The sequence below is a fragment of the Brachycentrus maculatus genome, unplaced genomic scaffold (genome assembly GCF_059751285.1).
Source record: "Brachycentrus maculatus isolate JH-2025_06_01 unplaced genomic scaffold, ASM5975128v1 h1tg000054l, whole genome shotgun sequence".
NCBI lineage: Eukaryota > Metazoa > Arthropoda > Insecta > Trichoptera > Brachycentridae > Brachycentrus > Brachycentrus maculatus.
The window spans coordinates 464,122-480,928 of record NW_028280808.1 but is presented as its reverse complement, the minus strand read 5'-3'; the positions used below and the strand labels follow the sequence as shown (position 1 = coordinate 480,928).

The window sequence follows — 16,807 nt, the reverse complement described above, 5'->3', positions numbered from 1 at the left end:
TTATAATGAGATTAATACACAATTATACTCTATCATCCAGAGTATATTATGCAGTCTAAAATCATATTGCTTTAAAACATTTAAAAAATACATATTTAAATAAAATTTGGATCATGGATCAAATTGGAGACCGTTTTCTTCATTACTAATAACATATTTTATATCATAATCCATACAGTGACATCACAAAAATCAATAGGAACATTGAAAATAAAAATATAACTTAGAACAGAAAAAATCACATGTTTTTTAAACACTACAAGTAGACTACAATTCGAATGGCATTTACTATTTACTATTCACATTTTTAAAACCTATATATTTGAGAAAAATAATGCATAATAGTGTAAATTTGTAAAATCAGATTAATAACACAATTAGGTCACTGGAAAAATGCAAGTACGAATAAACAAATAAGTATTATTATAGGCTGAAATGTTATAGGCTGAATTAACCTAATTGTAAAAAAATCTTTAAAATATAATCAATATTTGTGTCATGATGAAGAAAAGAGGTAGAATATGCAAAATAAGTATGTATAAGAAAAGCGGATGACATAGCATCTTATATCTAAACCAAATATATTTTTTTGATGCATAGTGTTTTTATAAATTAAATACAAAAATAATTTCAGACTAAATATTTTGATACCAGTCTGGTTTGTAAATATATATTATGTTTTACAAACAAAAATTTACAAAGGGAAAAAATTACATAGCTAAAACAGAAAGCATGCACATATAAAAGCCATTTAAAAATATACGTTAGTCATTGATTCCACAATAAATTCTATCAAATTAGAATTAATTAAATATTTTGAATGATGCTAAATATGTTTATGATAACAGCTTGACTATTAAAAATATAATTTTCAATAGAAGCTGAAATCAGAATGCTTCAAATGCAGTTTTTGAGTTAATATACAACACATAAGGGTGAAGACTGACCGTAGCGTTTCGTCGTAACGTAACATGTTACGATACAAGCATTCAGGCAGTCAGTACAGCGAGCCGAGCGCTCCATCCATAGTTTCGGATGCTCGCTGATGCTCACGGCGAGCGATGTTACGATGTTTTGTTACGACAAAATGCTCCGGTCAGTCTCCACCTTAAAATGACATATGCATTTATGTGAAAATGTCCTCAAAAAGCTAAATACATACATACTAATTATGTAGATTCTAAATATCAGTATGTTCAATTTGTCCTTATTATGTTTAGGCCAATCACCAAGGTATAAATCAGTTTGATATCTTTTATTTATTATTTAAAACACTTATTTTCTTGAGGATTATTGATTTTTGTATTGAAATAATACATATGCAAGTAAGTTAAAAACCATTTTGATAATAAATTAGAGAAACTTAAGATGACATTTTCAATCAAATATATAATTACACCAACATAAACATTTCGCTGTGTCTTTTTCACCCAAACACAAGCATTCAAATTAGTTTTGTGATATGGAGCTTGAGCATGATGCATATACATATATTTCATGTCAATATGTGAAAATATGTTTATTTTAACGATATCCACATATGTCAATAGTATGAAAATGAAGCTAAATATTGAGCCAAAAATTGATAGAAGTTGAATGCTCACTTCAGAGAAAACGAGGTTTGAATCTTGGGTTCGCATTGATATTTTTAAAATGCATATCTTAGTCTGCAATGTAGTTTAAAGTGTAACTTTATTTTGTTATTAATAACTCATTTATCAATATTGCTAGATACTTTTAATTTTCCTACTAACACCCACAGATATATTATGAAATTTTTAAGAGTGGCCTTCCAAATTAATTGTTTATTTCACTGTAGCTATTTTAACATTTGATAATAAAATAAAACATGTGAATATTCAGCACAGACAGGACGGATCTGTTATTTCATCAGGAGATGAGACTTTGAAACTTTGGTGATCTATATTTTGAAGGTCGATTCTTGATTTATTAGATTCCAACAACTGCGCGGCAATGTCTGTAAACATTTCGTCTATCCCCTCGCCAGTTCTACATGAGGTTTTGTATGTTTGACTTATTAGGTTGTGACACTGTTCACTGAAAAGCAAAACAAAATGTGAATATTAGGATATTGAATTCGGTTGCATAAAAAAAACATCTCTAAATATGTAGTGTAGCCCCAATATTGGTAGATAATAATGACCATAAACTATGATTCATAAGCAAATTACCTTCTTTATTATACACATAATAAGCAGCCATTATCAATGTTTATCAGTTTTTATTTATTACTGGATACCAGTAAATAGTATTACTAAATTCTATTTTAAATTAGCAAATAAATTCACATAAAAAAAACATAAGACACTCGGTACTACGCTTATAAACAAATAAGGGTAAACTACAGTTATTCTAACCATTCTGGTTAATGGGACACATTGGAACAAGGAAACTAAACAGCTGGACAAACATAAGAATTTTAAAAATAAAATAAAAAGTTCTTAAATAAAACAACAATTTATTTTTTGCCTACTGGCAAACTACAGACACAAACGGTTTCTTCGTCTCATTTTGATTATGACTTCAACAATTGTTTCTTCACAATCTTCATCCTTACATTATCTTTTTTTTTGGCAAAGCACCCAAAATTGAGTGAAACATGAAACTCGGTGGGTGGTTATATACTAATTTTATTAACATTTTTGTAAAAAAATAAATAAATAAAAAAAAGAAACATGATTGTTATCTTTTGTCGAAAATTATTATAAATAACAAAAAGACCATTGAATATGTCCTCATTTGCAATGTATTTTATCCCAACTCAGCAAAATAGTACAATTATAGGCTTATTGGCCAAATAACCAGCTACACCAATTGACCAGAATCGCCAGTATCTATATTTCAAACGGGGCAAAAACAGACAATTAATGATGATGTCAGGTACAAGGTTCCATGGCGCCCGCGGGCACAGGGTTGAGAACCTCTGCTCTATGGCATAGAGTCAATGCACACTTTACGTGTATAGAGGAACTTGCAATTGGTGTTTCAAGTGTGTATTACTCGGAATAGGAACTTTGCATTACTTTTAATGTCATTGTCATTTGTCCGCCTCCATAGTGTTGTGGTTAGTGTGTTTGTCTAGCATGCTGGGGGAGCCAGGCTGGATAGCCAGGGGTCAAAATAAATACAAGTGATTTTTTTCACACTAATATTTATTTGATATTACCCAGGACTGGTACATGAAGCACGGGACTGATCACCTTGCCTTCATGTAATTCATGATCAATATAACAATATTTTGATGTAATGCAGTGCCCTACGCACTATTTGGTGCAGATAAGGGTTAAAAGAAGGTACCGGTACCTTCGAAAATATGGGTTCTCATAAAAGTGCCACATGTCGCTGACTTATTAAAATGCCATTTTATGCTATGGGCAACTTTTGCAAATGAATGTGATAATTGACATTTTTGATTTCTCAGTTTTTGATAAATACAAAGAGGATCTAAAAATATCTTTAAGAGTACTCCGTATTTTAAATCCAATATCCTCCCTAGGGATATTATCAAATCATACAAATAAGATCTAACAAACCATTCCATGCAGGAATAATATGAACTTTCTACAAACTAAAATGTAGGATCATGCGAGTTACATTTGCAAAAAAAAAATATTAAAATAGTATAGTTTTGAAATTCACCAGAATGATTCCATATCTGCATCAGTCACTTGTGGGGAAGATGTTTCTAAGTCAGATTTATTGCCACATAGGAATATCTTTGCATTTTCCGCGTATGTCACAATGTCTAGCAGATGTTGGGACAGAATGTGAAATGATGCAGGATTATCAAGAGAAAAAACTAATATTGCAGCTTCGGCAAACTTATAATAACTCGATGTAATAGAAGCGACTCTTTCCATCCCACCCGTGTCCCATAATTGAAGCTAAAAAAAAACCTTGATTGAACACATTGAAACAAACATTTCACAAGGGACAGACATTCACCAAATCCATAAATTGGTAATATATAAACTCATGTTTACCTTCATTTCTCTGCTACCTAATTTAAACACTTTATCGTAGTGATCGAGCCCTAAAGTAGATTTTCTGTCTGTGGCAGTCACGAAAGTATTATTTATAAATCGTCGAAATAGTGAGCTTTTCCCAACACCAAACTCACCGCACAAAATAACTTTTAACTCGGGTACCCTCGTAGATGCCATTTATAATAAGAATGAAAGATAGAGGAAAATATTTAGTAACTTAAAAATTCCCTTCAAAAAAGTCACTCCCAATACATAGGAAAAGCTGTTTGTATAAAAACGCCAATGACATTAGACATGCTTAGAAAATTGGAAATTAAAACTTACTTGCAAGAATTATCTTTGTTTATTTGACACTTCAAATATATATTGTCTATTCGCTTCCACTTATAAATATTTCCCACGCTTTATAGGTACAGCTCCTATTTTCATTCTCCATTTCCTTTCCTATATAGCAAATCCATCCTTCACTTAGTTCGGTTGTGTATAAACTAAGTAACCAAAATAAAAGGTGAGTGTTTTTGTTTTTTTTAAAACATCTTATTGTTTTGAATTACTTGCCCTCTACAGCTTTTACATGATAATCAACCTACCAAAGAGTTAAATTGAAGTTTATAGCTAAGTTATCATTCACATATTCTTTAAATTTATAATGGAATACTAAAGTAGTTTAAATAGCATAAATAAGTTGCTTCAAAAATTTTTTACAGATTTTACAATTTTTTTGTGAATCGAACCCCAAACAAATTGAAAAATCATCAACTTTTGAATAATAAGAAATTGATGCTGAATATAGATAAGTGTGTATTTTATACACCTTGTACACTTTAATTTTCTTTCTTTAACGGTTTTCAAATAACTCAATGTTGAACCAAATATATGTACCTTCGATATAAAAAAAATGCAATCTGAAAACATTCCATATGATACAAACGAATAAAGAAAAGGTACGTGTGCTATTATAGCGATTATGGCGCTCAATCCGTCGACTGACATTTGAGTTTATCAATCTGTGGTTTTACGTTTTATCTATGACATATTTTTGTTATTGGGGTGCGGGTTGACGTTCTTTGGCGTCCTTTGTGCAAAATTTCGTTTGCCGTGTTCATTAATAAAACAACAGCTAAAAGTGCCCATCGATAGCTTCCAATCGCATGGATATTCAATCCCCTCACCTGGCTGCGGCGTTACTAGCAGTTCCAGGCATGCAACGGCCGGAAGCCGGCCCGGGGCAGGTGCCGGCGGTTAATAGCACTGCTGATGCAGAAGCGCCACTTGCTATGAACCCTCCACCGTGTCCGACTCCGGAAAAACCTGGACCGGCTAGTACTCCAGTTATCGAAGAAGAGGAAAAGGAAGATACTGTCAGTCACGACGAGTTCAGTGATGAGGTCGGTTAAAAATCTAGTACCTATTTTCATGAAATTAGAGTGTTGGAAGAAGATTTAATATCCAATATTGCCTTCATTAAATGAATGAATAAGACAAATATGAAAACCACTAACCTTGAAAATAAAGAATTCAGCGCTTTATCTATCTTATTATTATAACTAACTAACTAACTAACCATCACGCCGCTTCCCCGCAGGGGTAGGCAGAGAGAATCGAACGCCACACCACTCTGTCTTTGCAAACATTCTTTGCCTCTTCTACATTCATGCATCTCCTCATACATACCCGACGATTATTACGACTCCTAACCCGGCCGCTTTCAAGTATTTGACATACCTGATTGTGCCAAGTTTTCCTCGGTCGTCCTCTGCTTCTTTTTCCAACTACATTCGCTCCATAAATTTGTTTAACCGTTCTTTCTTCGCTCATACGCTCCACATGTCCAAACCATCTCAACACACCTTTCTTAATTTTATCGATAATGCTTATCTCAGCCTTACATTCTTTCCTTATTTCATCATTCGAACATCTATCAAACATCGTTTTGCCACACATTCGTCTGAGGGATCGCATTTCGACTGCATTCAGTCTGCTTTCATCCTTCTTTTGCCAACTCCATGCTTTGCTTCCATACATAAGGGTTGGAACCAGAACTCCATTGTGTACTGCCAGTTTAGCTTCCGCTGATAGATTTTTATTTGCTAAAACTGATTTTAGTGCACCATTCACTCTGTTCCCAGCATTCACTTTCCTTTCTATGTCTTTATCAATCTTTCCATCCCTAGAAAACATACTACCCAAATATATGAAATCATCTACCTGTTCCAAAATCTCCCCATTTACCAATATTTCACACTCAGATCTACATTCATCTCTTTCAAAAACCATGATTTTGGATTTGCTAACATTCATCAATAAATCACTTTCCTTGCACACATTATACACTTTTGTCACCAACGTTTGCAGGTCTTCTTTGCTATCGGCAAGAAGAACAGCGTCGTCAGCATATAAAAGGCAACAAACGGTCAAATTATTCATTCTTGCTCCAATATTCAAACCTTTCAGCTCTTTCATGCAGTTATCCATGTATAGATTAAACAGCCAAGGCGACATTACACATCCCTGTTTTACACCTTTAGAGATGTCAAACCAGGATGAAAAAGAGCCATTTACCCTAATACATGCAGTGCTATCCTCGTACAAGGATGCAATGCCCTGGATGAGTTTACTGCTTACTCCATACTCAGATAACACCTTCCATAACTTCATTCTATCAACTCGGTCATACGCTTTTTGCAAATCCACAAATGCGCAGAAAAGCTTTTGGTTCTTTCCCAAAAACTTTTCTGTTATATCGCGCAAGGCAAAAATTTGATCCGTACATCCTCTCCCATTCATAAAGCCACTCTGAACATCCCACACTTTATCCTTAGTTATGGTTCTTACCCTTTCTATGAGGATTCGTCCATACATTTTACCAACAGCACTCAATAGACCGATTGCTCTATAGTTTCCACATTCCACCCTAGATCCTTTCCCCTTGTAAAGAGGCATTATAACTGCCCTTCTCCAATCGACGGGAGTATAATTCTCCTCTAGACACCGGTTAAAGAGCCTATGTAACCATGTGAGAACTATTTTGCCACCATTCTTGATGTATTCTGCAGCAAAATTATCGAATCCTACAGCTTTTCCATTTTTTAGGGACTTTGAGGCATTCACAATTTCTTCCATACCTATCTCTCCTGAATCATCATCCTCACATATTCTAGGAAGTGTATTTACGACACACATGCTGTTATTATTAATTGCATGCGTTTCATACACCTCCTCGAAATACTCTTTCCATCTCTCTTTTATATCTTTTTCATTCGTCACCATTTTTCCGTCTTTCGCTGCAATCGATTTCATACATCCATTCACGTTTAGATTTCGGGAGTTTTTGACTTCTTTCCAGAATATTTTTATATTTTCTTGGAAATTTTTTGTCATTTTTACTCCTTCTTCTTTTTTCAACATACGTTTTCGTTCACTCACCGCATGCTTAACTTTCATTTTACATTCCTTGTACACTTCTTTAACCGATTCATACTCAGTGGAGTTTTTATTTTTTACTGCTATACAATCTAACCACGCATTCTTCTTCTCTTTCACTATTTTTTTAACATCGTCATCCCACCATGCATCGCCTTTTTTCCTTCCTTGCACCGCTATACCACACACTACCTTTGCAGATTCGCACACACTTTCTTTTAAATGTTTCCACATGTCATTTATACTTAGATTCTTTCTATCCTCCGCGATCAACCTACTGCATACGTCTTTTACAAATTTACCCTTTATGTCGTCATTCTGCAGTTTTTCTACTTTGACTCTAGAGGGAGCCGCCACCTTGTTTGTTTTGGCCTTCCATCCTTGAAACAGAATCACTCTTGAAACCACCAAAAAGTGATCTGTTTCCATTTCGGCCCCCCTAAACACCCTTGTATCTACTGTGGCGGATTTCAATCTAGAGTCAATGACGACATAATCGATAATGGACCTTTCATTTCGTCTCTCCCAAGTATATTGATGGATTCCCTTGTGTGCAAAAAAAGTATTTGACACAAAGAGATTCCATTCCAGGCATACCTCTAACAACCTCTTCCCATTATCGTTTACTCTTGCATCCCCATACATACCAAGCGATAGTTCAAACCCTTCTCTTCTTGTTCCAACCCACCCATTTAAATCACCAGCCAGAATTACCTTTTCATTATTCATTTTTCCATTCATCACATTCATTACATTCAACCAGAACTCATCCTTCTCAGATTCGGTGTCGGAGTTGCCGGGAGCATAACCTATCAGCACAAGTAGTCTTGTCAATCCGACTTTGAATCTGATAAACATGAGTCTCGCGTTTATAAACACATATCCTTTCATACATTCTACCATCCTGGGTGACAGAAACGCGGCGACGCCCTGACACGCTCTATCTGACTCGGGGAGTCCAGACCAGAGGACCAGCGAGCCGTCGTGCTCCATCGATCCATTTCCTTTCTTCCAGCTTTCAGTCACACATAGTAAATCTAAGCACTTACTCTTCCTCACATCACATAGTTCATTCATTTTTCCATCCATACGTCCTCTGATATTCCATGTCGCAATTCTACACTCTTGCGTTGTTAATATTTTATTCAAAAGGAAAAAAAAAAAAAATCTCGTAACATTATAAAAGTATATCGAATTCATGTAGTTTCCAAATAAGATTGTATTAAATCTAGAAACTGCATTGTTGCCAAAAAATAAATATTGCTTTTCGAAGTATTGCCTGATTGGACAACTGTGAGTTTGTATACAATTAGGCAACAATATACCATAAATTTCATACATAAACTTTCTAATTTAATTTTTATATATTTTTTATGGTCCCCATTTGAATTACAGCAGTACTGTCACCCTATTCCAACATTGTCTACTCCTCTTGCTTGGATCATGCAAATACCAAATATGTACATTATAAATATGTTTTCTTTATGATTAAAAGAAATATATTTACTCATGTATGGGATTGTTTCCAGGAATCACAAGCTGGAAATAAGGCTGGAAGCACTCCGGGAAGAAGCGTCACATTACAAATGCTGTTAGATGCCAAAATATTACAGCCAGGAGATGCTGCAATGACTATTGAATATTTAGTAAGTATTACAAAGTCTCCAATAAAGTTCAGAACTGGTTTGTATTAGAACAATCTTTATAAATTAAGTCAAAACTGTTTATTTAGACAATTCGCTCACTCCTTTCAAGAACGTCATAAATCAAAAATCATCAATTTTCAGTTGTGCATGTTTTCAGAATGCCCTGAAAATGTACTATATCCCAGCAAAAGAGGCACATTTTTAACTTAATATTTACCCGCTACAGGGCAAAAAGTGTTGTTCTTGCATTTTTTAAGAAAAGGTATTGTTAAATTATTTTTTTTAAACATACTTATATTTTTCAAATGGAGATAAAACCTTCAGGTTTTACCTAAAAAGATCTGTTGCACAGTAAAAAGTCCAGTAAGCGGCTTGATATTTATTTTTAATACATTATATGATATTTTTAAACTTTAAAAACATTCTCCTGAAAAATCAAGTTTTTTGATTTATGACATCCTTGAAAGGAGTGAGCGAATTATGAGAGGCAAATCAATTCTGTTTTTGGAGATGGCCAGATTTCGATGTGGAAAGGGTTTATTTCATCTTTGTTTTTTGGCATTATTTATTTATTTAAAATATTTTTCTGCAGCTTACAGTTAGAATCATTCATTATATTTTTGGAATTTTTGGTAACTATAATAATTGGTAAATACAATCGGATGCAAATAATTTTTGAAAAAATCAAAATTAGTTTCACCGTACCAATATTAGGAGTAGCCAAAATTGATGTTGTTTTTAGTGTTTCCTTTTTAACAGTCAGTTGCGCTTCAGCCGCTTTAGTGCTTAGTCATGTTTGGTGTTTATTTTAAGTTCATACCTTCTGGCAATTGATTTTAATTTAAATTCCATAATTTAATTTATAATGAATGAATTTGAACCGACTGAAGAATTCGTTCGAAATTTGATGCTATATATTTTTTGAAAAACAGAAAGCAACGATTGCCACTAAAACATTTGTATAAATATCTATGTAAAATAAATATAAGCGATTTTTACATTCTAATAATTAATTAATATAATATTACCCCGGACTGGTACCCGAAGCAGAGGGCTGATAACACTGCGTTTGTATGATGCAGTGACCTATGCACCATTGGGGTACGGATAAGGGTAAAAAAAACGATATTCATGCAAATTATCTTATCATATGTAAAACACACTGTTAATCATAACATGCATCAAGGCGGACGATCCCTTAAACAGTAATTTAATGCATTTTTATTTTAAATTCAGGGACAGAGATTTGTCGGTGATCTCCAGGCAGATGGGAAGATAAAATCTCACGAAACGGAGACAATATTCTGTTCTCCGTCCGCTTGGGCCATACACTGTAAGAGGATCATCAACCCTGACAAGAAATCGGGCTGTGGTTGGGCATCTGTCAAATATAAAGGCAAAAAGCTGGACGCGTACAAGGCTGCCTGGCTGAGAAAGGTACAACTGCAGAGGGATTCTACTCCCACCGATGGTGAGTGATATTTAAAAAAAAATAAAAAAAATATCTGCCCTCATTCTGCTAAAACATTAGACATCTATTATATATCTTAGTAAATGGTCCTCGGAGGTTTGAATGTGTGTATTCAATCAAATAAAAATAATTGTTGGGTAATATATTCAAAATAAAACAAGGTTTGTTGGATTGAATTCAACATTTATTTATGTATATGTTAATACGTGACGCGTTTCGTCTTCTTAAGACATTATCAAACCCTGACTAAAAATATTTACAAAATTTCCTTATATACTAACAATAATTGCTATTATTGAAGTTCACAAGTTTACAATTGAAGTTTACAAAATGTCCTTAATAATAGCAATTATTTTTAGAATATAAAGACATTCTGTTGGCGCAATATAACACATGCGCCGTCCGCGAGCACTGCTCGTTCAAAAGCATTAGGTGGTTAACGGTCTTGACTTCAGCCCATAGGGCATCATATGCCAGATATATCTTTTAGTACTCAACTTTTAATTTTATTTAAACTTACTTCAGCCTTCTTCTTGTGTCCAGTATTGAACAAAGCCTCCCTCTTGGTCCTCCATAATTTTCTGTTGGAGGGGACTCTCTTCCAGTGTAGGCCCACCACCTTTTTAATGTCATCGGACCATCTTGTCTGGGGCCTAACCACGCTTCTGCGTCCTTTTCTAGGCCTCAGTCAAGCACCGATATCTATAGTCTATATAAAACACGTGTCCTATTTTAATTTACATTTTTTTCCAGACGAAGTTGAAAATGAAGTAGAACAACTTCCAGAACCTCCTCCTCAGCGGACTGTAGTCAAACACAATACCATTCCCAATAGAATGATGCAGCAGTAAGTAAAAGCCCTCTTTGAATAAATTTACAAACCATCATTAGTGTATCTCATCAAATTTACCAAAAAATATAAATTTTCAACACTTGTTTCAGTGATTCCAACACTCTAGTGGAAGCGGTATCATTTTCGTCCATAGGAAAAGTCCAGCCGTTTCTCGTGTCCGTCGGCACAAATGCTTGCTTTGTGCTGGATCTTCACTGCCACCTGACCATGTCTGAAGTCTGTGGGTATTTAGGAGGGTCTTGGGATGTCAACTCACATAGTAAGTCTAATCATATTTACATATACTATGCAAATATTAAAAATATAAAATGATGATTGAAAAGATTAAGAAAAGTTGTATAAACTTGTGGAGCGAATGGATAACTAGAGAATGACTACGAAAGTATGTTTTGTAAATGTGTACAGGACGAAGATGACAAAAAAAGACTTGGTGCAATCAGACCCAAAATCTGATCATGTCAAAAGTGTAACTATAGGGCATGTATGACTAGATGCTAGGAATGTATGTCAGAATAGAATAATGTGACATTACATCCTCTCTGCCTGTCCCTGTAGTGAAACGGCATGATAGAAGTATTAGTAGAATTGTGATACCTGAGTTGTGATATTCTGTATGGCATGTACAATCACGGGTAAACAGTGAAAAGTCTGCAAATAATGTGCATACAACTGTGTCTTACTTGGTCCTTAACAAGCTTTCTTCTTTGTATGCAAATTTATGCTCTTCAAATTTACATTCATTCTTGTAAAGGCTGCAAAATTAGCTGTGACTAATCCCTGCAGAATTCAAACCAGAACATAGAAATAAAATATTATCTTATTACGATATTATCTTTATGCTGATGGCACGGTATTTGTTTGACACATTTCAGATTTGGCAATAACGCACGCCTTCCCCTGCCTCACGAGCAAGAGCGACACGCAGCCCCGAGTGCTGGTGGAGGCTCAGATCTTCACAGCCATGGAGTCCATGGGGCTCACGCTGGTGGGCTGGTACCACTCCCACCCCGTGAACCCCGCCATGCCCTCCCTCCGGGACTGCGACAACCAGCTGGAGTACCAGATCAAGAAGAGAGGGCCCTCCGACCTAACTTACACTCCTTGTATCGGCATCATTTGTTGTGAGTTTCACAACCATGATTCACCTATTAATTGCACTACTCATACGAACATGCATGATACGTTTACTATATTATCTCCCATAGGCAACAAGGCGTTTCCTGTACGTTCAGGTATAAAAAAGTGTATCCACAACCGCAGAAACATTTTTGATACATCAAATTGTTCCCTACTCGCCCTACGTTTACCAATACATCACACGGCGCATTTAGTATTTCGAGGTCAATATTGCTGGCTACCTTATTTGCAGAATATGTCGAGATTATGTTGATTGATATATTACATTCCATACAAAATATATTCATACATATAATTATTCAGAAGATAATTATTATTAAAAAATATATCAGTGACATCTTATGTTGAGAGCTACTGACTTGCAAAGGAAAAAAAGGTCATAAATGGGTCTATAATCGTTATCGTATAATTTTCATCTGGTTCATAGTTAATAAGTATTGTTTTTGAGAATCTTATAAAAAAAAACAGGGGATTTTTGCCATTTCTTTTTAGTCCAAATGTAAGGCCGTTAACAGTGGAATGCTCTATTGACAGCTGCAGCCAAATCACTATAACGTAGAAGTACCTTCAACCGATTTTTAGTACACATATATATGTACATATGTGTTATTTTTGTAAATTTATCTCCAAATTCATTTTTGTTGAATTTTGTGCATACATGAAATGCTTATCATGAGTGAGTTGACTGCATTAACAGTAAAAACTTGTTCATTTCATACTGTACATTTCAATAACTTAGTAATCAAAAAAACGATACATAGTTTATTTTATTACAGTTTATTGAGCTTAAATACAATCTGATTCATGGTAATGAAATTCTCACATATTTTTTTAGGATCTATTCTTGTTATTTTATCATTTGTAAATAAAGTTATTCATAATTTCATTTTGATTAATTTGGTTTCAACAAAAATGTTTTTCAAAACTTTTTGAAAATTATCTGGTTTTGCTAGAAATAAATATCGGGACCAGAATTTTTAATCGTGTTTCAAATTACTACAAAAATGATATTATTTTTATTCAAATTAACAAGCTTTTACTGTAAATGTGATACATAATGCCCATTTCATGTTATCACAACATATTTGTAAAATATGTGTATGAAATTATAATTTATTTATTTTTCATACATTTATATATATTTTGTAGAAATGGTCAAAATATTTTTCGTATGAAAAATGCCCCTACTAATTTTATGGATATCAGTTTGTCGAAAGTGGTTTTCGAGAGCCATGAATCATTAGATTAAGTAATTTACAAAAACCCACATCTTTTCTTCATTTGACATTTATTCATTTTCTTTTGGAACAAAATCACAGATATCATTTTGTGTTGTTAACATTATTCTAATTTATTTTTTTCTTTTAGCACCTTTTAATCCGGAGAGCCCTGTCCTGGAATCTTCCCTCACCTGCTTTTGGGTGACTCCGCCCCCCGAGCAGCGTGCCACAGAGTACCCCCGTCCGCTACTCATGCAGTACACAGTGGTGCACGATTCTCACCTGGCCCCCCACGCCATGGAACAAATATCAAAGAGCATCAAGTATTACTCCTCCATGATCGATGACAAAGCCATCAAATTCACCAGCCCCTACAAACTGGACACATCATTCTTGGACAAGTTGAAGTGCACGCTTGCCGCTAAGTTTCCCAGGGAGCAAAGTGACGGGTTACTCTGGAATTTTATCAAAGACGCTCTCGGGTGTTCTACAGAAGGAGACGATAAAATGGACCTCGATGCTCTCCTCGCCGTGTCCCAGCCTTTGCCGATAGCCAAGACCCAGTCCGGAGTGATCCCTAACATCCCTTCCGTTAGCGCACTCCAGCAGATGGTCAGCTTGCCTGCCGGAATCCCTCCTCTCTCCCTCCCGTCCAATGCGTTCGGGTCATTGGGAAGTGGCAAATTTGAACTGCCGACTCATTTGAACATTCCGATCCCTCCGAGCTCTAGCAAATCTAAGAATTCGTCTTCTCTAAATAGCCTCGGTCTTCCTTCCGGATTGGACGTCTTGACCGGAATGTCTTTAGGCTTGGGTCCCGCAACAAGCGTGTCGTTGGGTTTACCTTCCGGTTACGACGCTTTGACGGCAAACAGTTTACTGGCAAACTTGCCTCAAGGAATATCCACGAGTCTTGCCGCTACCCTGACCGGTACCAAATTACCGATGCCGTCGGACTTGAGTTCGTTCTCCAGCTTGCTATCATCCAGAACATCTGGAGATAAGACAAGTTCGGTGAACACTCCCTCCTCGTCAGCGTCGGGTGGTCTGTCCGCATCCTCGCTGGCCACGAGCCTGGCGTCCGCTCTCCCTCCCAGTTTATCTTCCAACTTGATGCTGAGTTCTGCGGAAATTGCGAATGCTCTGTTTTTGAGCGGCAAGTTTCCGAGTACCAGCGCTCTTCTGGGAATTCCCGATCCCATGTCCCAAAGCATTTTAGACGCAAATAACATGTACCTTTCTCCGTCACTGCTGAAAATGCAAGATACTCTTAATTTGTTAAAACCGCTGTCGACTAGCAGTCCCTTAATGAGCAAAGGCTCCGATCAAAGTCTGTATTTAAAGAGCACCCAAGACCTTATGAAATCGGCTAAAGAGTTTTTACCACCCGATGTTAATATCTCGGCGATGAAAGGGGCAGGTAAATTTGATTTCTCATTGTCTCCGGACCTGAGTATTACCAAACAGCCTGATTTATCCATCTCCACGGTTCCAAAACTGCCCAAGCTCTCCGATTACACGACAGATTTTGGCATGTCCCTGCCAAAATCGGGAGATTCCTTCTTAAAGCAAATGTCGGAACTGACAAAGAAAGCGGGAAAGGCCGACTTCTCTAGGGAAAGTTCGCCTTCGCCGGCTAAAATTGCCAAAACGGACGACTTCAACACATCCTTGAACTTGACTATGTCTTCGGCGATGAATCTTTCTTCGCATTCCAGCGCTAATGACCTTTCTCACACCGTTCTGGCAAATACCCCTCTGAAAGAGCCTGAAATCATCGACGCCAGCAGTGATTCAGAAGTACACAATCTCTCCATGAACCCTAACCCCAGTAGAGAACTGATTGAGGATCATATATCTCCTCAACCGGAGCAAGTTTCAGTATAGTCATCTAATACTTTACTATTATTATTCAACTAACTCCATTCACGACGAATGACAATATTATTTGTATATATATATGCTCTTAAAAAGAAACACTAGTCTTTAATATACTATTTTCTTTAAGATAATTTACTACTAAAAAGTGATAACTTTCACTTTAATAAATACTCTACGGATAAAAGTATTACATAGGAATATTTTTATTTTGTCTCTGATACATTCCAAAAATTTTGTACGGGGTTTTAACACAAAACATTTTGTATGTACTAGTAAAACTTGACAGTCACAAAAACCCACTTGAATAACTTTATTACAATTTTTATGATTTTCCTAAACTTGTATGTATCATTTTATTTAACCCTCCGATATGCGCAATGCATCTAATTGATACACTCCTTTTTAATGCTTTTGTAATGCCTATCGGAAATATTTAAATATAAAAAGGAGACGTTTCACTATTGGTGGTTTAAACTGTAGAATTAAAATCAATTTTAGCAGTGCCATGTATTATTCATATGATTTGTATTTCAAACTCCATAATACATATATATATCTGAGATTAAGTATATGTTGATGAAAATATAGAGTTTTGACTTATTACATATCGCTCACTCCTTTCAAGAACGTCATAAATAAAAAAAACTTGATTTTTCAGGAGATCGTTTTTAAAGTTTAAAAATATAAATACAATTTATTAAAAATAAATATCAAGCCACTTATTGAACTTTTAATTGTGCAACAGATCTTTTTAGGTTAAACCAGAAGGTTTTTTCTCCATTTGAAAAAGAACTAGCTTATTTAAAAAAAAAAATTAAATAATGCCTTTTCTTCAAAATGCAAAAACAACACTTTCTGCCCTGTAGCGTGTAAATATTAAGTTAAAAATATGCCGCTTTTGCTGGGATATATGTAGTACATTTTCTGGGCATTCCGAAAACATGCACAACTAAAAATTGACGATTTTTGATTTATGTCATTCTTGAAAGGAGTGAGCAATATATGTACTTATTTTATGTTTACTTTATAATGTTTTTTGTTGTAAATAACTTTACTGACTATACTAATACATATATATTTATAATGTAATGTAGTAACATTAATTTTAAACTCTTCAATCTAAATACATGTAACCATTGGTCAAATTAATAAATAATATTTTATTACTG

The 16,807-nt window shown here is 35.1% G+C and overlaps 2 protein-coding genes across 2 annotated transcripts; one reads left to right on the top strand and one right to left on the bottom strand.

Moving 5' to 3' along the window:
* Positions 1–1,253: 1,253 nt before the first annotated feature.
* Positions 1,254–4,476, bottom strand: RabX6 (RAS oncogene family member RabX6). The gene is made up of 3 exons (XM_088278000.1): positions 4,005–4,476; positions 3,661–3,905; positions 1,254–2,058 (listed from the first exon to the last, which is right to left on the bottom strand). Exons 1-3 carry the CDS (start codon positions 4,182–4,184, stop codon positions 1,860–1,862), a joined length of 624 nt encoding a protein of 207 aa, XP_088134126.1. The 5' UTR covers positions 4,185–4,476; the 3' UTR covers positions 1,254–1,859.
* A 560-nt stretch (positions 4,477–5,036) lies between these two features.
* LOC148311970 (uncharacterized) lies at positions 5,037–16,452 on the top strand. The gene is made up of 7 exons (XM_088277999.1): positions 5,037–5,395; positions 8,960–9,076; positions 10,313–10,547; positions 11,301–11,394; positions 11,490–11,659; positions 12,273–12,521; positions 13,906–16,452. The coding sequence occupies exons 1-7, from the start codon at positions 5,159–5,161 to the stop codon at positions 15,642–15,644; spliced, it is 2,841 nt and encodes a 946-aa protein (XP_088134125.1). The 5' UTR covers positions 5,037–5,158; the 3' UTR covers positions 15,645–16,452.
* Positions 16,453–16,807: the final 355 nt, after the last annotated feature.